This window comes from Nipponia nippon, unplaced genomic scaffold, assembly GCF_047370975.1.
Source record: "Nipponia nippon isolate SJK-2023a ecotype South Korea unplaced genomic scaffold, ASM4737097v1 scaffold_1, whole genome shotgun sequence".
NCBI classification, from domain to species: Eukaryota; Metazoa; Chordata; class Aves; order Pelecaniformes; family Threskiornithidae; genus Nipponia; species Nipponia nippon.
In genome coordinates this window covers 25,389,106-25,411,576 of record NW_028262290.1, presented here as the reverse complement: position 1 = coordinate 25,411,576, position 22,471 = coordinate 25,389,106, and the positions used below count along the sequence as shown (strand labels likewise).

Genomic DNA, 22,471 nt, shown 5'->3' with positions numbered 1-22,471 from the left:
TGCTGGATAAAGCTAGGCTCCTTCAAAGTAGCATTGGCCTTGCTGCCCATATTCTCAGTCAGGTGAGAAGGATAAAGCTTTTGCCTCTACCGCTTGCCTGTCATTGGAGCAATGTTTACCTGGCTGTCAAGGTGGGCATTGCTGCTGTTCGTGGAATCACAACAGAAGACAGTGAAACAAACCACGGTTATCAACTATTTCTGTTCTATCCTCAAAGAGGGAAAAGGATAACGCTATGAGCAATGGTTACCTTGGCTACACTCTCTTTCAACATGTCTCTTGGAGGAGACCTTTAAATGATTTGCATGATTGCTTCTGGTGAGAACTTCCTTCTCTAGATGGCTTGACTAAAATGTACCATTCTGGAAACCTAAAGCATGTGCTACTTTAGAGTTGTAAATGCTTCTTGTAAATAAGCAGCATGGTAGTGTCCCTTTTGATTTATGACTTGGAAGTTTACAAATGGGAAAACATGAAAGATCCTAAATCATGTCTTAAAGAAAAAAATGTGATATATATTTTAAGAAACTATTCAAGAAGCTAGTTTCTGATGGCAATGATTTTAAATTAAAACAGCCATTTCATTCTCTTTGTCAAGATTACTGTATGTCTTATTTCCAGAATTGTCTGAACCATTTTTGTGTTTAATAGAAGAATCTATTACTATTTTAAATTGGAACAGATTTCAATGAGCCAGAAAATACTCAGGTCTAATTTAGAGACAGTGCTCTGGCAAACTTGCCTCACCTTTACTGTTAGTCTCAGGGATGTTACAGAGTTTTAGGAACAGTGCTGGGCTGGAAGGCATGTTTCCAGGTGCACTACACCACCATAAAGAATACCCCTTTCTCAGCATTTAATTGAGATGAGCGCAGACCATGCTCCAATGTAATTGAAGGGATTTCTACTCTTGTTATAAAAGTACCCTGGAGAACATGACACATGTCTCCTTGGGTTTGGCTGGGCTTAAATATTCACCTCTTTCACTGACTTATCACCTTCCTGGATGGATCTGTTACTGTCTTCAACTCATGACTGTAACATCCAATGGGCATGCAACAGGTAGTAACTCTTTCTTGTTTAGTTTTACTGGTGCTGAGTAGGAGTTGATAATATTTTCTGTAAGCCTAAACCCCCTTACTAAGGGAAGATCCACCTCCTCAAAACATGCATTGTGATTCCTAAAGAGAGTCTGTAACATACACAGTCCTTAAAAAGGCATTGGATTCTTGTAATGATCATGGCAGAGTAACCTGTCTTTCTGGGTTTGGTATGGATGCTTCTTTAGTAGTGAAGATAACTAGTTAATCACACAGTTAATATGACTACTTAATTTACAACTAGAATCAAATAACCTTGCTCTGTGCATAAACATCTTAGTAGTTACAGATCAACTGTATTAATATTTTGGAGATACGCATTTGAATACAGACATGTTGCTGAAATCTGGATTTAAATTATATAGGAATTGAGATGTTTATGTGAAAAAAATTTCTCAACTATAGATGGTAATTTTAGAGACTTATAGGAGACATTTAAAGAATTTTATAATTTTGGGGGAAGAATTTTCAAGTTCTGCCTTATGAAGAAATAAAGATGAACTTCTGAACTCCTTGATACTGCTTACTTCTCTAATCTGCTAGAAAAAACAGAGCAACGCTAGGAGTACCTGTTGTTTGTTGGAAAAGCAGCACTCTTCTACTAATTTAACTATCCAGAATATAATTTATGAAGCAATTAAAAGCAACTATATAGAATATTCATATCTGTGGTGATCAAGACACACTTCTAAAGGCACAAATTGCACTTGTAACAGCCTAACCATCTGAATAATTACAATTAGTGCCTTGCATTGGTATGAAACTGTGTTCTCTGCGACTTGACGTATACTGTAGCATCACTCTCAACAGATGAACAGTAAGGGATGTACAGCATGAACAAGGCCAATGCAACAGGTCTGCTGGAAATTGCACCATTTTCATTAAGATGAAGCCTTTCAAAAAGGAGTATCTGTTAGGATGTTACAAGACCATTTTGACTGAATAAAAACTTACAGTGTCTTTAGTTGTATTGAGTATTCTCATCACCCTTCAGTAGGACACTTAACAGCTTTCACTGTTAGCATTCTTCTATCTTTTGATTTACTACTTCTTTAACTGTAATAGCTGTCCTATTGTACAATGTGCTTAACCCAAGTATTCTTGACAAGAATAATGGAAAGAATGTATAAATGCAGCACAAACAGCTGTATCATTTTTTGAGTCCTTGTTGAAAATAGCCTATTGTTTTGTTTATACCGTCGAGTATATCATACCCTCACATGTTTGTTTCCTGATGGTGGTCTTTCTGTTCCCACTGCTGTAGTTCAGTTTAACTATTTTTTTAATCTGCAGCTGGATCAGTAAAAATAATATAAAACCAAGAAAGAAAAATAGTTGGTGACCCAACAGAGTAATAACTGTTCTCTCAAGTTTTTACTAATATGCACCTCATTAATTCGCAGTATTGGTCAATTAGGTGTTACTTCCACAATTCTAAGTTTTGTCCCCACTCATCATGCTGCAAGTCACATTAGATGGTACAGAGAAAGCTGTAATTTATTATTTGCAGCAGGACCATCTCTGCAATACCAGTCGTTAAGTCATGCACACATCTTTCCTCCCTCTTGCGTGGAGGGAGCTGGGTCCTGTCTGCGAGGCAGTAGAGCTGTTTTTAGCAGCTCCCTGGTTGTGGAGACTGCTGGTAGGGAATGTGTCCTGCAGTGTCGATCTTGGGAGCCTGAAACACTTGACCTGATGTTAAGTGTGCCTGCACATGTTTGAGGAGGAGCGTTCATGCATGTGCTCATGTACAACCTCAGAGTCACTATTGAACAAGTTTAATACTTAACTTTTATACATTTAATTGTTTTCTTCATGATTTGCTTCAGCTTGAGAAGAGTCAATTTTCTATACTTTTACTGCACCAGTCATGTTTCTACACTTCTATTTGTTAAAAAAATGTAACTTTATGTCCAGGACCTATACAAACTAAATATATCTCCATGGCAGATGACTGAAGCTTTGGACTCATAACCCCTTGTTCCACACCAAGTGGTGGACAAGCCTCCATAGCTCTGAGCCTGAAAAGATGTAAATATCTGGTAATGGGTAGAGAGCTGGAGATACTTGTTTTGATTCTTGTAATGCAGAGAAGAAAGTAAATATTGCAATTCTTCCTCTCAGATTTTTTCCCCAAATCCTCTGATACTGTAGTGTGGACCAAAGTTTACAGATAAACCAGAGCAAATGCGTGGATTCTCAGAATTTGAAATGCTGCTTCATGTTAATTTTCTCATTAAAATCCATCTGAAGCAAGCAAAGTAGCCTATTTAGAATTGTAGTAAATTTACATCCAATAGAGAAATACCCAAAGCACAGTTCTAGTTCACCCGACAGGGAGTCTATTGGTTGTTCAGCACGGAAAAGAAGTTTATATCTGATGAGGGATGAAGCACAGTGGTAGGTATAAACAGAAATTCTCTGCTATTGGCACACATGCCTGCTTGTTCCCTGGACAAGCAGAGGCTCGTGGAATGTGAACTGCCAGTCAATCACTTTTTGTATGCTGTTTATGCTGAAGAAAAGTGTAGAAAGAAAAATAAATTTCCCAAAGAATTTCACTTAATGGTGGTGTTGGGGGGTGTGTGTGCTCACTAGAGAGTAGTGCTTGTTTAGAGCTGACAGTCTGGGGTCTGGGTTGTGAACATGTGAGTTAAATCCTTGGTGTTTGTAACCACTCCCCCCCTCCCCCCCCCTTCTCTTTCATTTACCCACAGGGTTATTGCTTTCCTTGAAGCTATTGTGTGCATAAAGTTTGGACAGGATCTTTTTTCCAAAACGCAAATACTGTATGTTGTGTTTTGGCTTCTCTGCGTGGTAAGTGAGATTTCTCATGTGAAACATAAAGCATTGAAAGCATCTAAATAGCTTCCTCTCTGGAACATTGGCAGCAGGGGATCATTGTGGGGGAATGTTGGTAAAGAGCTTTGTGCATGTCCTAGGGAAAGCAAACGCTACATCATTTAGAACACACTTCAAAAGGAATAGAGTAACTTTTTTTTTCTTATTTCTTGACATAGCAGAATATAGCCACTTTACCAGTGCTTAACAATGAAACTAACACTAGCTATAGGGTGCTATATGAGAGAAAATGCCAGTTTGATTGAGACTAACTTTGGTGGTGCTTGCCATAATGCTCACTGGAAAGGGACAGGAGTTAATGAATAGCATTAATAAGTAATGCATGTTGTTTCACACTGAAGTCTTACAAACTACATAAACAGCCCTGCTTTATCAGGTAAATCGCTCTCACTCAGCCTGCAACTTTCTGTACTTTAGTGTGATTACTGCAAATGCAGCATGAAATGCCCATTTTGTAATAGTAAATGGATGATTGTCTTGCCAGACTTCTAACTCTGATGCCAAACGTGTTTTTAATGGTCAGTGAAAAATAAGGCATTTATAATGGGCTGACAGATAAATACTCCTCCCTTCTAGTTGGGAACACAGTTTGAACAGGTGATAGGGAGTCAGAATTTATTGTTCTCCTATTTAGCTTGACGATTTTATTCCTGAAACTTCAGAGGGGAAAAGTATTGAATTGCTTCCCGGATCAGAGCACCACAAAACCAAACATGTAACCCAGCCTTAAGCATGGGGCAGGGAGAAGGAGAATTCGTTTTTCTCCCAGACTGATTGTTCCTGATAGGCACTTGTAGGTATATTATCAACTGCCTTTGTATGATAACTGCACAAGGTGAGGACAAAAGTCATACTGACAGTGTATTCTGCATATATGTGGGTGATCTGTATGTATTCTCATGCTCCCATTGAAAATTGGTCTGCATGCCGCATGGTGGCAGGATGTATGTGTACCTTGAAGTTGAAACATTGAGTCTTAATCATCCTGACAAAAGATGCAGAGAGAAACAGAGCATGAAAGTCTCTGAATGCAGAATCTCCAGGGACTCTGAGACCTTGAACCAGCAGGAAATTTGGAAAAAGTTTTACAGATTATTTTTTCTTCTCTTCCCTGTTTAGGCCTTTACAACTTTCCTGTGTTTATATGGTATGGTTTGGTACGCAGAATACTACGGCCACCGAGAAAAGGTACTTTATTAAGAAGCCTGGTTTTGTTTTATACCAGAGTTAAATCTGCAAAGCTCCTAGATATTAGAATTCTTTACCAGAGCTAGTATAAATGGGGGCGAGGGGGGATGGTCCAGAGGCTAACTGAAGTCAATAGAAAGAACTCTGAATTCAGCAGGCCTTGGACAGATCCCAAATTACACTGTGGTTTCTAAAGAATGCTGTCCTCTTAGTTACTCAAAATGAGGCTGTAATTTTAGCAAAGCATTCAGGGATGAATGGTCAGCTAATGTTCCCATTGTACAGGTGGAATGCTAGGGGAATATTAAGAATACTTGGTTACACAACAGATCACATGGCAGGTGGTGCATTCTTACTGTATCATCTATGTTGTACCTTCTGACTAAGAAGGGAAAAGTCCTAAGTACTGACTGAATGTTTTTTGAGGACTTCTGCCACGGTTTAAGTTTACAAGTCTAATTTGCAAACAGGAGAAGTGCTGATTACAAGAACCACCAGCATCCCAATGACATGTGTCCTTCTTGTTTTTGCAGACCTTATCAGAAAGTGAAGACAGCCCATACAGTCCAGATGCTTCCTGGCTTCATTCTAAATTCAGTAGAGGTATTGGCACTTTTGCACCTATATTCTCAAGTGGTAGCATTAAGGCTTAGCACTAGGAAATGAGGCTTGAGAAACTTACCTTGGAGACACCCGGACTTATTTAAACATCCCTGTAGGAGCTATGCAGATAAATCATCTGCAAAGCTATTTTGCTTTACTGCGTTTTTTCTTCTAACTGTTGGAAATGTATTTATTTTTTAATGAAGCAGCTGAATTTTTCTGCCATTATTCCAGGCCATTCTTGTAAGTTTAGGGCATTATGCATTTCATAACTGTTGTAGACAGGTTTTCTCTCTGAATATTGCATGTTTGATTTGAAACATATGAATGTGAATTGTGTTTTTATTCCTGCTTGTTAAGAAACAGTCAAGAATGTGCCCTGGAGCTTGTGTTCTTACTGACACTTGCCTAGTCAATACGGTGCTGATGGTCATAAACAGCTTTCTCTGTCCTAAGCAAAGGCAGCCTCCTTCTCTGACTTCTTTTCACTACACTAGAGGTCAGTTAAGTTACCTGCCTCCTCCGTTAACTCTTCAGTGTGGTCTTGCTTATTGAACAAATATCAAGATTCACACCTGGAAGTTATCTCTGTCAAAGTTTATGCTCCAGGTGTTTGTGTCATTAAAAATATTTCTTATTTGTCATATACTTGAAAAGCACCTACAGCAGAGCTTCTTTATATTTCATACATGACTTTTCTGGATGCTGATATTAATTTATTCTCAGTCTAGTAGATTTGTGGATTTGCACTCAAAGTGTTTTTCCCATTTATATATGCTGGAGAAACCTGGCCAAGCAAATATTTCTCTGAGTTCCTGTTACTTCATTAATTACAAACTTCAGCTCTTTCATGTTTTTCTCTTGAATTCTTCTTTCAGTCCCCACTGTTTCCCTCTGTTTTCTCAGAGTCAAACATGGTCTGTCACATGAAAGACTGAAAACAAGAAATGCACTCTTACAAGGATCTGTGACCGTGCTTCCATAGTTCTTAGTTTCTGATAGTAGTACCTGCCAGTGATAAAAATGTGGAGGTTTAATTATTGATGTCATTTAAAATGGAGGATTTCACCACTATATTCTGCTATAGCAAACTTCTGAATTTTTTTGGAGGAGGAAGAATTTTACAGGAGTCTTAAGAATTGCTTTTTTTTAAAAAAATAGGCCACTAGATGGAGTACGAGTATCGACCAGTTTGTATTAACCTGAAATAATCCATACAGGAAACACTGTAGCCTTGCTGTCTGTTAGACAAGAGCTTGACAATGTCAAATACATATGTAGTCAAAAAATATTTATTTCTCAGCAGGTGCTGACAACAGTCCACCAAAACATTCAGTCAATAGTGAAAGCCATTCATCTAGAAGGAGGAATCGGCACTCCAAATCAAAAGTAACGAATGGAATCGGCAAGAAATAAGAATGGTCTCTGAAGATATCCTACAGTGTGACTAGAGGCAACAAAGAAAATCAGACCTGGCTCTGAATTTCCAAATGGAAGATTGATTTTTAAATTTAAAAGTTTAAAAAAAGGAGATGTCGAAGAAAAGGATGATCAAGATGGAGCCACCAGTGTAGTGCAAATCATTGCCTGCTGACACTTGCCATTCACTGATTTAAATCTAGTTTCTTCAGCATGTGGCACCAAAAGCTAATGAAGAGTATGCTGGAAAGAAAAGTAATTTTGTCATAGCAGGTACACCCTGTTTTGTGTTCAGGTGTTGCAAGTGCATTTTTAATATCTTAGTTGAGGACTTAAACACAAAGGTTAGTAAACTGATAATCAGTTGGCATAGGTGGTTGGATTTTTTGTTTTGTTTTACTGTGTTTTTTTGCTTTCTAGAAGAGTGTGCAATCCTTTGACTAAAAGCAACTCTGCCCTTCTTTCTCAGTCTCACAACTGAACTTTTCTATACAACAGTTAGTAAGTATTTAAAATTTCCATACTTGTGTCCATCTGCTTGCTTTTATGTAAAGGCTCTTTAGACCTGGTGACAGGGTTTTACCAGCGAAGAAATGGGTCCAGGTTTCTTGTAAAGGATGTGAAACTGATCTTCAAACACAGTTCTCTTGTTCTGCGTTGTCCTTCTGCTTGATTGTTACACACTCAATTTCTTTTAAGTTTTTAAAATACTTACCTAAAATCCTGTTGCAAAGTAGAGGGCCATGACTCCTGCCCCAGAGACAGATGTGATGTCATTTAGTAGTTTTTCCTCCTTCACTGCAGTGTCTTTTGCATTTTTAAGTGCAAATATGTAATTTTTTCAGCTGTGTCACATCCCCTCTAATTTGCCTCTGCCTCAGCTGGAACCAGAAATCCCAGTGTCTTCAGACTGATACCAGAAACTGCTTTGAAGGCTCTGATGCCCTACTAAGCCTGGTGATAAGGCAGTTTTTTGCTGAGGCTGAGTTGCTTACTACTTCCATAAATGTAATTATTTGTGAAGGCTTGCTGTAGTCTTTGGTGTCTGAGAGGCAGCATGATATTACTGTGATACACCCCATTGCTTTGGTATTTCCTATCATGCAGTCAGATACCCAACAGCAAAGTCGCTCTTTTTTGCAGGTTTTTATTGTGTGGTTTGTTTTGTTTTGTTTTGTTTTTTCAAATGTATTAATTCTGACATCTAGCAAAGTGGATAATTCTCCAGCAGTGAACGTAATGATTAAGTCAATAGGTAAACAATCAAGAGCAATCAGTTCCTGTATTAAGTTATCAAAATGTTGTTGTGCCAATTAGATTTTGGGATTCGTGGGGTTCAGAGGGGTAGATAGTTTAAGCAAGGATAAGTAATACCCATCAGTCTCTTCATAAGAAAATGGGATTTCCTTTTTCTTTGAATAATGTTACTGTGACTTGCCACAGGCTAAGTACTAAAAAAAAAATGCAGCAGAGACTTTATACAAGTGTATGATACTGTAAATAGAAAAAAGTATCCTGTGTAATCCATTAATTCCTATGTGCCACAGATGATCGATGTTTTCAATGCACTTAACGTGTTGCTGCTGAACTCCTCAGAGGGCCTTCGTTTCCCACTCCCCTTTTCAATCAAATGTTAAGTGTACAACTTGGGAAGTAACATAGTAGAAGCTGCTATATCATCATTGCTACAGTGACATTAAATGTCACCTGAGAAAAAAATGTTAGGAAGACTTTCAGGCTTTCCTACAGCTACTTGGTTTTCATTTATATTACAGCAATTCCATGTATTGCCTCCTTATTCGTAATGTACTACATATTGATGAATGTATTTGTAGATTTCTTTGGATACTGAGACTTGTTACTTTTTTATTTTCTTGGTTAATAACTCAGTCTGTGTAAGGCTGAAGAATGGCATTGTAAATTTTCTATTGATTCAATACCAAAGCGAGAGATTGGAAGTCTAATGGTTAAGATATTTTAAGTACTGTGGTTTTCAAAGATGGGAGCCTGTTTTATACTTGCAAGGTGTATACACGCCGACTGTGTATACAAAGCTTAGATGTGTAAGCAAGTGCTGAAGTACAAGATCTACTTGCCTGCAGGGACAAGCACACATTTTGTAAATGCAGACCTGGTGCTCACACTGCTGAACTGCACCCTAAAAATATTGGAAAGGGAAATATGAAGTGTCATCTTGCTGGAAACTGACTTCTGTATACTGTTACAACAGCTTGGCCTTGAAGAAATGTTGTTTGACAACACCTTTAAAAATATTTCCCATGAAGTCTTTTTACTTTACTTTTTTTGTGTTTGGTTGGTGTTTTTTTTGTGTGTGGTTTTGTTTTTGTTTTTGTTTTTTACTACTTTAAAAGAGGGATGGGTAAGGAGAGGGGAAAGTTAAGTAAACTATTTAAGTGCTGCTTGGAAAATGGCACTTTGTGTCCTCTGTCAGCAGTTCTGGCTTGAATTCACATGTGTTCTCACAAGTCCTCCGCTGACTAACAACTGTATTTTCAGACCCATCGTTTTGGACATAAGCTTTGCGCTGGCAGGCATTGGAAAGGTGCTTTTGATCACTGCTGTAAAATTAGTGATCTCAATTCTGTCATTTACTGCGCTACTGCTGAATTCTGTATGTGTGTAACACCTACAATGACAAATCAGTGAGCTGTTTAGCAACAAGCATCCACGTATGAGTTCTGCTGCTTGAACAGTGTTTTGTAACAGTCACGGATGCGCTGTCCTGTGTTTAACTACTCGTTCTGTCACAGCCTCTCATGCCTACTTTCTTGCTTCGGATGTTCTTTCCTTTCTCTGTCCTCGAGTGATCTCCCCTGCTGCTATGGCGAGATCTGAATTGGCCTTCCAGAGGCTGTCCATCAGTGACGTTGGTCATTGAAGGGAGGCTAATTCGGGGTAGCGGGGTGTAAGCAGAGGGTAGTGGCAAGAACTTAAGTAGTGGATTAAATAAAAATGGAAAGTTTTAAAATGCAGATATACAGTGAACCAGAGCTAGCCTTGAGTACTGGATTCCAGTATTAAAGTTGCTGCATAGATCATACACTGCATCTAATTAAATATTTGGAGTGTGATTTCAACCGGTGCTTTTGTTACTCTTCTGTGAAGATCATCATTTGATGTTCCAGCTGTTAAAACTTTAATATTTTTTACTTTCTTATCACAAGAGGACACAGATGTTACCATGTATTTAATAGTTTTTGAATAGAGTTGCTCTGTATTGATTGCAAAGTATTGTATTTTGCAATAACTCAGTAAATCAACCCATGTCACCGTTATGTGTGTTTGTCTGTATCTGCAAGGCATAAGAAATGATTACATACTGCCTTCAGAAGCTGTTACATTTTATTCTATGTAATTGCATGCTGACAAATGCAGCGGTTCCTGAGCAGCCTACAGTGCATGCTAAGGTTTTGCTGTAATTTATTATTTCAGAGCAGCAGATCTGATAATATGAATAGTTACATTATGCCTTCTGAAGTTTCTCTAGTATACAGGATAAGTCTTGTCTCAATTATTCTTTTTGGATTTGTTTTACTGTTGGATGGGAGAGCTGTGTTGCAAGATGGTCTCGTGACAGACCTTTAAAGAAGAAATGAGACTTTCTGTAGAACAACTGTAAGACAGGCTATCGGCAAGTAAATTTCTGCCCGTATAAAGGTGTCATTGACTATCAGAAACACTTTGCTTTGGCTTCCACTGCTGGCATAGTTTCCACAACAGCAGTTTCCAGGATTTTTTATACCTAAAGCGTATTGTGAACTGTTGATTGCTCCTCTGCTGTTGACACTAGCCTGATGTCTAATGTGTAAAGCAGCATGGCTTTCCCTTTCTTCCTCAGTTCCTTCTCTCTACAGGCATTGAATAGTGGGACTTTCTGCCTTGCAGGGAAGGGTTTTTCTTCAATGTGACTTATCTTTTTGAATATTGGTTTATAGAGAGCCCATAAATTCTGAGGTTGTAGTAAAATTTGGAATAGCCAGGACTTAGGCTTGTTCATCCTCTGGGAAGAACAGCTGAGAGGCAAGTGTTGAGTTTGTAAATCTCTTCTGAAGGGTGGGAAAATACCTGGTTAAACAATTTATAAGAGCCACCTCACTCACAGGACGCTGCTTAGTACATTGGAGAAGGCTTTTTTATGTCTTCATTCTGATCAATTAAAGCATTGAAAATACTGGAAAAAAACCTGAAGCATTGGAAGAAACTTCCTTTAAGAAGCAACACTTGAAAAACATGCTCCTTCGTAAGCATGGTGCTCTGCTACTTTTGAAGGATCGCTCTTTATTTTGTGTCTTGGTAGTTGCTGTTGCAGGTGGAACTGTAATCGGCAGTGTCAGGGTAGGGTCAAATGAGCCAGACGGCGTCATTTCTGCTCAGTCGTCCCGTGGCACAGCTTGCACGCTATTTTGATAATGTGATTTGGCACAGACTGGAAGCTGGAGCCAAAAGCTGGCATGGTACTGATTGAAATAGGAATTGGTGTCCGTGCCTCCTTTGATGTCCGAGTGCTCGCATTCACCTACATCCTGATAAGGTGCCTGTAGGCCTAGGCATTACTCTCTTGTGCCACTGTTTTCCCGCTGGTGTTACATTGTTATTCCATGCTGGAGCACTGTAAGGACTACACCATCAGGGGCTGGGGTTTAACCAGAGGTTTCTGAGCTGATTTTCAAGGCTCGTATGCTCAAAATACCTCCTGCAGTACTCTGTCTCCCTCTCCCTTCAGGTCTGCTCTGCCTTCTAATCTACCCATTGCCACCACATAGTTTTGTTCTCTGGAGCCCTGGCAGGGACCGGTCCTACTTCAACAAATTAAGGTAGTTCCCTAAAGGTCCAGTTTCACAATTGGATAGAAACATGTTTTGGTCAAACACACAGCCCGCATTACTCACTTTGCTTTTGCTTTTTGTGTGGCTAGTCAGGAATTGAGAACATACATTGTTATTCAAAGAAAACGGGACTCGAAAGCCACAAGCTCTTCATACACTGGGCTGAAAGCAGAAGGACAACCAGACTGCTAGCTTATGCCCAACAAGATGCACGGTCTGTTATCTGTATGCCTGCTCGCTCATCTCAATGCTGCGCCTGCGGCTGCAGGTCTGCCTCGGGTGCCTCCCCCTCTGCTGGCTTCGTGTGTACCGGCCCCCTCGGAAGCCAGCTGATAATGCACGCTTTGCCTGCTCCCAGCTCTTTTCGGAGTTACTGATACAACTTTCATGCTTCTCAGCACACCTGGGTCCAGGAGGGCTTACCACTGAAGGTGTGAAAAGAGATAGTAGGCTTTCAGGCTTTCTCACATTTTATATGGTACTGGTCAGGCCAATAACCTGCCTGTACCTGAGACTTCTAGGCATAAACCACCAGGCTGGCTCTAGAAACCTAGTTTCAGTCTGGAAGAAGTACTTTTACTTGTTTTTTTCTGTTTTCTAGATGATTCCAGACCTGCTGTTGTCTTTGGCAATGTACAGTTTGCTATACATCTGCAGAACATCATGGAGAGCAGATCCTGCACAAGTCTTCTGTAGTGTGTTTTTCACCTCTCTGTTCACTCTGGACAGCTGCTCAGCAAAATTTATCAAGTTCCCTCATACTCTGAAGGGATCAATTTTTATTTCCAGTTCTTTCTTATGTCTTTAATTCAGACTGTATCTTCTTGTGTTTCTGTCATCTCTCAGTAAAAGACCGGAATAGGGGTCTCATGCTCGGACTTTGCTTCTGTCACAAAGGAGCAGTCCTGCTCTCAACAGTGTAAATTATATTACGGTAAGACCAAGCGAGTTTTTACTTCAATTCAGAAAAAAAGAAAGTCTGGGAAAGAATGTAAATTGTAAACATTGAATTCCTATAATCAGCAACAATGTGAATACCAGACTATACTAAGCATACACATAAGTTTAATTTTCATAGTTTTCATGGATCTCAGTTTGCAGATGATCATTAAATAACTGGCTGGCTTATTTAATGTTTTTTAGAGTAGGGAAGTTTACAGCAGTAGCATTCCTATGGCTGTGCTCCAAAGTATGTTCTACAACTGCTGTGCCCTCCAGTTGAGTATTTCGGTGGTTCTCACTTAAAAAATGCATGAAATACTTGTGTGTGTGTGTATGTATATATATGTATAAATCTACCAGATGAGCTTTCTCATCACAATGCTCAGGGCCTGGTTGAGTGTAGTCTCTGTGACGATGACTGCTGTGCGCCGGGACATTTGGAAGTATCCAAGCCTGTGTGTACCTCTGTAACGTCCAGGAGAATTAGGCGTTAATCTCAGTTGCAGCCCCTAGGTGATGCTATAACACAAACACACAGAGAACGTGACCTGGATTTTCAAATGTTGCTTCTAATTTTGGGCTACTGGCTTTAGCTACCCTGGCTCAGTTTTAAAGACTTCATAACTCCTGTTGACTTTAATTACATGTGCCGTACACACAGGCCTGCAAAGTGCCCGTGTTGTCAACCTTGCTGCAGAACAACTGAAGCAAAATAAAATCAAATGAGTAGCTTTGAGGAGGCTTTTAATTAAAATCTTAAATGATAGCTCTAGTCTTTGGAGAGCAAGAGCGAAAGACTTCTATTTTGGTTTCTACCAAAGACACGGACTACCAATTTGTTGTCTAAGTGTCCCGATTTTGGTCCACGTTTGAAGGGAGCGCTACTCTCTCCAGAGGATCTTTGGGATGAAGCCCTGGGCAGGGTTCCTCTGGCTTTCCTCCTGTTCCCACTGCCCTTTGTGCAGGGCAGGGACAGGGTGACCGCTGTCTGAAAAGGTGGTTTGGTTTTTGCTCCCAGGAACTCAGCTGGAGCAGGCCACAGTCTCCAGCACTGCGTGCTTGCCTGAGTTTCTGGCTGTACCAATGAAGCTGTGAGTTTACCTGCTTGCTCAGATGAGCCCGTCCCTCATCCCTGCCATCCTGTTTGGGAAAGGGAAGCCGCTGTGTGCGGATTATTATCGCTTGATGTCTTTATGTGGCTCAGAGCTTGGGATGGTTCAGTATGTTTCAGTAAGCATTCAGAACTTCATACCATCTGCGAAGTATTCCCATTTTTCTCATAAGAGTCACTGAGCATTTTTTCTAAAGATTTGGAAAATACTGTTAGTCACAAACCTCAACAGGGCACCGCACTTGAACCAATTACTCTGTTAATATTGAGATGTTCCTACTGGATAAGGTAAAAAAACGCCAGATCATTTAGCTTGTATGCGGCCAGCTGAGAGAAGGAATTGCAGCCCTCATTTCTTGCAGGAGGAAACACTATTCTCAATCCGGTTCTGTACAGGGTGGCCACTAGCAGAAACCTGTATTGGTTTTGTTGTAGCCTGGCTTCAGTACTTGATGAAAAGAAAAAAGAATACAGTGAAAAATACCACTAAAGGACATATATTTCCATTAATCAAATAAATAATGTGGAAGAAAAACAGGACCTTTTATTAAATTAGCTGAGATATTTAGGGGTTTTTTTCCCCCTATGTATGTGCTGTAAAAGCCGTAGGTGATATATAATGATGCTTACAACTTTAAAAATATTCTTATTTCTGCCTGTTTGCTGACTTTGCCATATTTGGATCCCAAATCCGGATCTGTGCATTCCATTTGCCCACATTTAAAATGCATTTGGAATCACAGGACAGAGATCAGGGTGGAGAAACCAACTAGAGCTGAATTGCAATTTCCTGGTGACATGTTCTCTAAACATCCCAAAATATCTCTCAGGGTGAAGTGTTCCGCTTGTTGACTTCAGGTTTCGGCAGCACACGCCGTTCATTCAGTCCCAGTGCTTCTCACAGGGACGGTAATATGATTACCGGTAATGATCTTTCATGCTGTAGAGTTTTCTTCTCGCGCTGCTTCCATGTCGAAGGAATTTCTTTGAAACAATGCATAGAACATTGCAAACTTGACGGGGGGGTGGCCAGTAAGTTCATGCTATAGAGTAGAAATGGGGACAAAGGGTAAGTGACTTGTCTACGTTTCCTCAGGAAGCTGAAGACAAAGAGAAGAGTAAGATCCCAGGCCTTTGGTCTCCATGCTGTTACCAGAAAATTATCATGGGACATGCTAAAAAAGGGCATCTGTAGTAAATCCAAGAATGTTATCCGCATCTCTCAGTCCCTAAAAATGAAAACATACTGTGTTACACAAAGAGGGAACAGGAGCGAGGTGACACCCTCCCGCAGTTCATATATGCTAGTCTTCGTTTTGTTTTGCTGGCTGACTTCAGTGTACCTCCCTTTTCCAATGAGCTTTCATAACCAATGCCTCAGCTGTTGATTTGAAACAACTAACGGTAGGTCGAGACGTGTAGGGCAAAGTAGAAGATCTTTGGCTCTCCAAGGCATGCTGGGGCGCCGTGGTTCTGAACCACCCTGGTGGCTCTCTGCTTTTCTCGATAACGCTTGTCGTCTGATGCATTGGACTTCCCAAGGGATGACACAGGCAGGTCGTTTTGCCTTCTTCCCAGTTCACCAAGTCCAACGACCCTGGTTGAACCAGGGCTGCAGAAGGGACGTCAGCCAGAGGTTCGGAGTGGGGTTCTCGTCCTGTGTTTGCATCGGAACTGATTTCAAAGGGAAATCTTAGTCCTTTGGAAAACTGTTCCCCCATGTACATGAAAAAATATCAGCTGGGAACTGTTCTAAAATAAATAACATTACAAACAGCGTTTTGGTCTCATGGGCTCCTTGCTGCTTGTTTGGGCACGTGCAGGTGCTGTACCCATTCTCCCTGCAGAGCCACGCTCTCTACGGAGATGCTCCACATGCCTCTTGAGGTGTGAGATTCGTTCGGACCTTTTGCCTCTCTTGGGTGCGTCCATTTCTCATGAGCCTGAATCAGTTTTGTCTCTCAGCTTACTGCAAAGTTGTCCTCATTGTGGGCCTCCACAGTGACCATCACTTGCTTCTTGCTTATCTGACCATCCTACTCCTGGCAAGTTTCAGAGGACCTTTCTGAGAAAAGCTGCTGTGATTAGCTGATAGCACAGTCCTCCTGTGTCTCTCTCAAGAGTGAATCTTTCAAATTTAGCTCTCATTAGCTCGGATATGGGGATGGCTATGAGTACTCCTCGTGGCTGTTAAAACTGGCGTGAAATCCAGGCTAAGTACATGGGCCATGACTCCATGCCAAAGAATCACAGTATTTCCAAGCAACTCCTGGCTCAAAATTACACTGCTAGAAATCACTTGGAGCACCAAGCACCGAAACATCAATTGCCTCTCTGAAGACCTTGATATCTGTAGGGCCCAGAGCTCGGATAAGGTAGGTGTCTGGTCACCACATAAATTTAAACTTTTTCTTCTTTTTTAATGAACAACGCCACATTGTTGCAGACAAACCTGTTTGCTGTGGGTTTGTGTGCCCAGGCACGCATTGCCTTCTTGCACCTGCATGAGGAAACTGTAATTTATAGAAGTGGGTGATTTGGCACAGTTCTGCCACTAATCCCAGGACCTTAAGGCCCTCATGGTTTTGCATTTATCAAAAATGTTGGGGGAGCTGATCTTTGCATCATGCTGTTTTCCCCATCTTGTTATAGCAAGAGTAAAGGAGATGATGACCCAAGTTAGTTTGTACCATGCTAAAAAGTTTCAATTTCTGCTCTTTTAATACTCTTCTCAAACCTGTCCAGGCCCTGGCGTTTGCTTCCATCACCCACGCTCTTCTGCCTTGACACGTCAGAGATCTTTCATCAAGGACTAATTACTTTTTGTACTTGATAGGAGGATGCCAGCCATTTTAAAGGGAAAAGAAAAAGGAAACAAAATACAGCTTTTGTTTCTGAGCTGGATTCCTGGCTCACCTCTATCCTTCCATCTAACGTGGTCCCAAAAGGCTTCAGCTTTCAGTGGGTGACAGAGGTGTCCCGGTGACAGGGCTGCTTCGCTCACAGTCATTTTTTACCCCTCTCCCTCAGCAGCCGTATCGCTTTCCCCCATGCAGCAGCCAGCTTCTCCCCTTCCAGCAGCAGGACGGGATGCCTGGATTCCTCTCCACTTGGGACAATTGACGGAAGAGCCTAAATTAGGTGCAGAGTCTCCGTAGGCTTCCTTGCCAGTCAATAATAATCAGTAGGCCTCTTCAAAGAGCAAGGCAGGTTGTAGATGGTTTAATCACCCTCTGGAGTTGCAGGGGACCTCCAAAGGAGCCTCCACTGCCAGCAGCAGGCGTGTAGCTACACCAGCCTTCTCATGGCAGCACCTCCTGGAAGCGCCTAGATTACAAGGGATGAGTTCAGGCCCTTGTCCCGTGTTGCTCCATTGGTTTGAGCCATCCATCTCTTTTCCCTGTTGGTCCTCGCAGTGTGATGCTCTTTTCCAAATGCAGAAATACTGTACTCCAGCGATGGATAATTCCCATCTGATGGGGTGGGAATTATTTGTCACCCCTCATCCCGATGGAACGGTGTGCTTTTGGGATGCCGCTGATACTCTGAGCCCGTTACAAGGTCAAAAAGGAAACAAAGGGATCTATGCCAGAATGAACATATCGTTCACCTGCTTTCTTACAGGACCCACTAAATTTGAGGCTGTTTTCCTGCTAGTATGATAAGCAATATTCAGCATGGGAAAAGACAACAAACCTTTCCTTCTTTCTTCTCTCAAGTCCCCCAAGCTGTAATTCATATTCTGCAGCTTCTTTCTTCAGGAGCTAGCTGCAGCTGTTAGAAGAGGGTTAAACAATCTCGCTAGGAAGCAGAGAACTTTATCATAGCTAAGGAGGATTAGCGCACCCGTAATCCCCTTACAAAGCCACTTGCCTTCCAACTACAGTGCGTAAAAATAAAAAAAGGATTGGATCAATGTTATTTTTCTCATATCTAATTCGAGAACAATAGAGCACATTAAGTAATTAAAATGTTCACCTTTAAGGTGCTTAAAAGCAAGGCTGCTGGCAGATATATAATTAGATCCCGTTAGGTGCTTTTGCTTGTTTACTTCAGTTAATTTATCTAGTGTGGGGTCTTTGGGCTTGGAGCTTTATTTAGAAAACATTTTGGTTTTGCATAAGGTCACACAGTGGATAGGTAGGGACCAAAGACAGAAACATAGAAAAAAGATAATTTACTGAGCCAACATACATGCTATCATAGGACATTTCAGGTCCTCTTTGTTATGCCACCTGCAGATGCTGGCAATTTATCTTTTGTGAGAAGTATAATTCTTAATAGGTTGGGTAAAATCACCCCAAACGTTAGTATTTTTCTTGTGTTGGATCATTCATTTTACTTGGGTTTTATACGGTGTCTCAAAAAAATCTGACAGCACTGGGAAGACAAACCTTGGGGAATGATTTGGAATTATTTATTGTTCGGATGTTACGTGTGAACGGGTGACTCTGCAAAAGAGCCCACAAACGGTTAGCATTTAAGATCCGGATAAGGCATATGGGAGGCTGGAAGATAATGACTGACACCGGGGAGGAGGGGGAAATATTATTATAGTGATGTTGTGTGAGCACTCTAACGGAAGCGAGCCTTTAAAATGTGAAATCTGCAGCACTTGAAATGATAAGCAGTGCCTACAGAAATCAGCTTGTGGGATCTGTTTCTCTTGCTAAGCTGCCTTTGAAGGTTGGGGGGTTGGTTTGCTTTCAGTTCCCCTGGGGAAGTTTTCCCGCCTTTCTAGTCTTGTCCGCTGATCAGAGCTACACCCCCGGATCTGTAGGCGTCTGTATTCCCATGGCAGGCTATGATAAAGCCCAGTGGTTTTTTGCACAGTATAAATGATTGTACTGCCCTGTAAGTCTCGACTCCAACAGCCACAGGAGACTAAGCCTGTCAGCAAATGAGCCCTTCATGGCTTCTGCTTTTTTAGTGAAGTGTTGGTTTCATTGCTCCTGACAAGTGCATCTCAATATAAAAATCATGTGTGCAAGCTGACTTTTTTTTTCCTGTGGAAAACTTTTCTTTGCCTTCCTGTATTTACTCTATTGCTTAGGGACCAAGGACTAAACACCCACCTGCCAGCTCCCCTGCCGAGCCTGCGGCTCCCCCTTCCCTCCAGGAACTGCACGTACTTTCAGCGACCGGTTGATGTTCAAGTGGCCTTGGACAGACTGAAGATCCTGAGAAGCTCCTCCATCACGGCCTGCTTCAGCCTTTCCCACTGTCACTGAGCTGGAATGAGATGTGGGCAGCTGCCGGTCTGGGATAAGGCCAAAGCTGGGGGAGTTTTACCCAAGATGGATCCATCTGTCCATTTAAGTGAATCTAAGGCCAAGTTACTCGGGTTGCCTACTTACGCCCATGATTTACCAGGTTTGATTCAAACAACGAAATAAAACATTGCCTTATACTGCAGACAGTCTGGGTACCCAACTCTTAAACCCCAGTTTCTCACTGTGGGGGAGTTGCTTAATGCAAGGCTGGCACCTGGCCCCTGTGACACCGGACTGATACCACAGCTCAGTATCTCCAGCAATACCTACCATCTCAACAGGGACGACTGTATCAGCCCCCCCAGCCTACAGCCACATAAACGCCTTTTCGTTGCAGAGCAGCCACTGCCTTCCTGAGCCGGCCCGGCCGGAGCACAGGAGCCAGCCACGCCAGGAAAGCACAGGACCTGCTCTTCCCATGCTGCCGTGGAGCTTGCACGCCACCGGCACTGCGGGATGCCACAGCCCGGCGGCCTCTCCTGCTCTCAGCTGGTGGCCAGGCACACATACAGAGCCTTCAAACTCAACTCACACAACAGGCATAGGGGTGGAAGGAGGACAAATCCCAGACATATGGCATTCCCCCTGTTTTCTATCCCCTAATCTTTCCTCTGGCAGTCTGTGTTTGACCACTAGTGAGTCCACATCAGCTAATCAGCTCTCACAGTGTGCCCTGAGTATCTCCAGCTGGTCCTCGCCAAATGGTGAAGGAAGTTGCAGCGCTTGGACCTCATCAGAGAGACCCCTCGGCTCCCCTCGGCTTCCCCGCGAGGGGAGGGTGGCAGCAAGCGGCACTCTCAGTCGCTGTTGCGGGCAGACAGGCTCTCCCCAGCCCGGCACACACAGGACCACGTCAGATGGGAAGTCCTACCAGGGAGCCCCAAACCAGGCTTGAGTTATTCTCCAAACTTCCCAGAGCCTGCAGGAAAGAAATAGGGTCTTGTGTTCACCAAGCACCGAGCCAGCTTCCTCCAGGGGTGGGCAGTGATGCTGTGAGTGCTGCAGAAGGACAGCTAAGAGCAGCCAAAGAGGACACCAGTGCCAGCAGAAATGTCTACATAAACAGTCGGGACGGAGCAGGAACTTTAAGCCAGATGAGAAACTACAGACCTTGAGAGACTGACTCGGAAATGGGACAAAAGCTAGCAATTGTGTTTGTTTATCACTGTAAAGATCTGCCTCACCCTCTGACTTCACCCTTCCTGTTTCAGACGGGTCACCCTGACCTAATTTTCAGACAATATTTTTGGATTTCATGGAGCCACGATGAAATCTGGATAAGTAAGAGCACAGAGGGCTTTCCTGGTAAGTTTGCAAATGCAAGCGGGCTTGGATTCAGGTCTGAAGAACAATGTGGTAGAAAAAGTCCTCAACTGTATTTCTTTCCCCTGGTCCTGGAGTCTGGTGTTTTCTTTACAAACCTCTCCGTTACGGAGGTGGCGGGTGGCAGGTTGCAGTGGCGTGACTGGAAGGGCCAGTATGGGAGTGCGTGGGGCTACAGCTGGAGAAATCTGACCTGGGGTTTCCCATTTAAGCTAAACCTCTTCCTCCCCAGCAGGGATAAAGGTTAACTCAGCTGTGCAAACTAATTTATATTCAGCCGCACGTGGCCATAAACTGTACTTTTTGTTCCTGACAAATATGAATATGGTATTTGCTCTGAAAATTCACCGTTTCTTATGCAAAATCTTTCCCCTTGCCGTTTGTCTCTGTGATGTAGAGTTTTGCTTGGCAGATGGACAGTGCAGGGGGGTGGCCAGGCTGTGTGGGAAAGAGCGAGTGCCTGGGATACGGGGTATCCTCTTTTCCTCTGAACTCTTGTGTGAGTTTTACTCATTTAATATGGTGAAATGCAAATGGGAAAAAAAAGTTCTTCCAAACTGTTGAGCGCAAAGGGAAGATGTACTCCAGTGAGAGGATAGACAGGACAGTGGTAGATACAGCCCATGACAGAAAACTTGTTTCAAGTCCTTTTCCAGCTTGGAGATTGGATTTAAATAAGTCAGGACTCGGAGCTGTTATTCAAAGGCGTAGCTTGTTTTTTCATCTGCCCTCCCTGTATCTACTTGTCTTTGCTCTGGGTGTAAGGGCCTGGCATACAGACCTTCCTAACTAACTGGAAGGAAGCACCCACCTTCACTCGATTGATGGGTTTTGCCAAAAAGCATCCATCGTGACCAGCATGTCACGGAACTCATCATACAATTTTTGGTAGCCTTAAGGGAGGCAAATCAGACACACATCTCAGTTACTCAGCCAGCTTTGCCACTGCATAACAGAACTAGTTGAAATGGGTCTGTCTCAGTCTGGAAGTCACTCCATGAAGAATTTTTCAAGGATTTGAAAATTTAATTTTTAAAAGCTTCCCACTCTCTCCCAAAATTGGCAGGCTCTGGCACCCCCTTTTTCTGGAATTATCATCTCTATCCTCTAAACACTATGAAATGACCTACATAATGTCAGTCAGACAAACTGTTCTAAGAAATTTCTGCTTGAGCTTGGGAATAAATGGAAAAACTCTCCATGCGAATATTGTATGTTGCAGTGTCAGAAAATGCATATATATAAAAATATAAATATATATATATATAAAAGTGTACATATATACACACACATATATATAAATAATTAGCTCCGTGAGTTGGGAAAATAATGAAGAAAAGTTATTAGATAATATGCTGTTGGCCACAGAGCTGTTTTGAGGTTATTATCCAGCCTGTTGCCCTCGGCACAGAAGAGCTGACTTGACATTCTGCCTGTTCCCAAATCCATCACGTTAAACACAGGACTAAACCACAGGGACAGAACTGAGGAGCACAGGAGAAATGGAAAAGCTATTCAAGAAGCTGGCAGTTGACAACAGGATCTTGAAAAATGATTTCCTTGAATTCAACAGAATTTCTTTTTCCCCCGCTCCAGACAGGGCTCTGCTAGAAGACAGTTTGGGCCACTGTGGCTGAACCAGCTGCTGAAATCCCAACCAGCTCCTGAGAGAGCGAAAAACTAATCAGAAACTGCCTTCAGCAATCTCTGCTTTCCTGAGCACCACCGTCTCCTCGCCCAGGCAACGTGCTGCCCATTACCAAATCAACAGGCAGGTTATTCCTGCTCGGGCCTTGAGCAGGT

General features: G+C 42.1%; 1 protein-coding gene across 3 annotated transcripts in view; it reads left to right on the top strand.

Moving 5' to 3' along the window:
* Positions 1-10,468, top strand: part of PTDSS1 (phosphatidylserine synthase 1) — a 32,403-nt gene extending 21,935 nt beyond the window's left edge. For 2 of the 3 annotated variants that reach the window (XM_087749266.1, XM_087749284.1), the window contains 4 exons: positions 3,818-3,917; positions 5,082-5,150; positions 5,684-5,753; positions 7,057-10,468. In XM_087749266.1, coding sequence (XP_087605392.1) covers positions 3,818-3,917; positions 5,082-5,150; positions 5,684-5,753; positions 7,057-7,169 — 352 coding nt within the window. In that variant the 3' untranslated portion in view covers positions 7,170-10,468. The remainder of the gene's footprint in view (positions 1-3,817; positions 3,918-5,081; positions 5,151-5,683; positions 5,754-7,056) is intronic. The other variant, XM_087749275.1, reaches the window with a different exon arrangement.
* Positions 10,469-22,471: the final 12,003 nt, after the last annotated feature.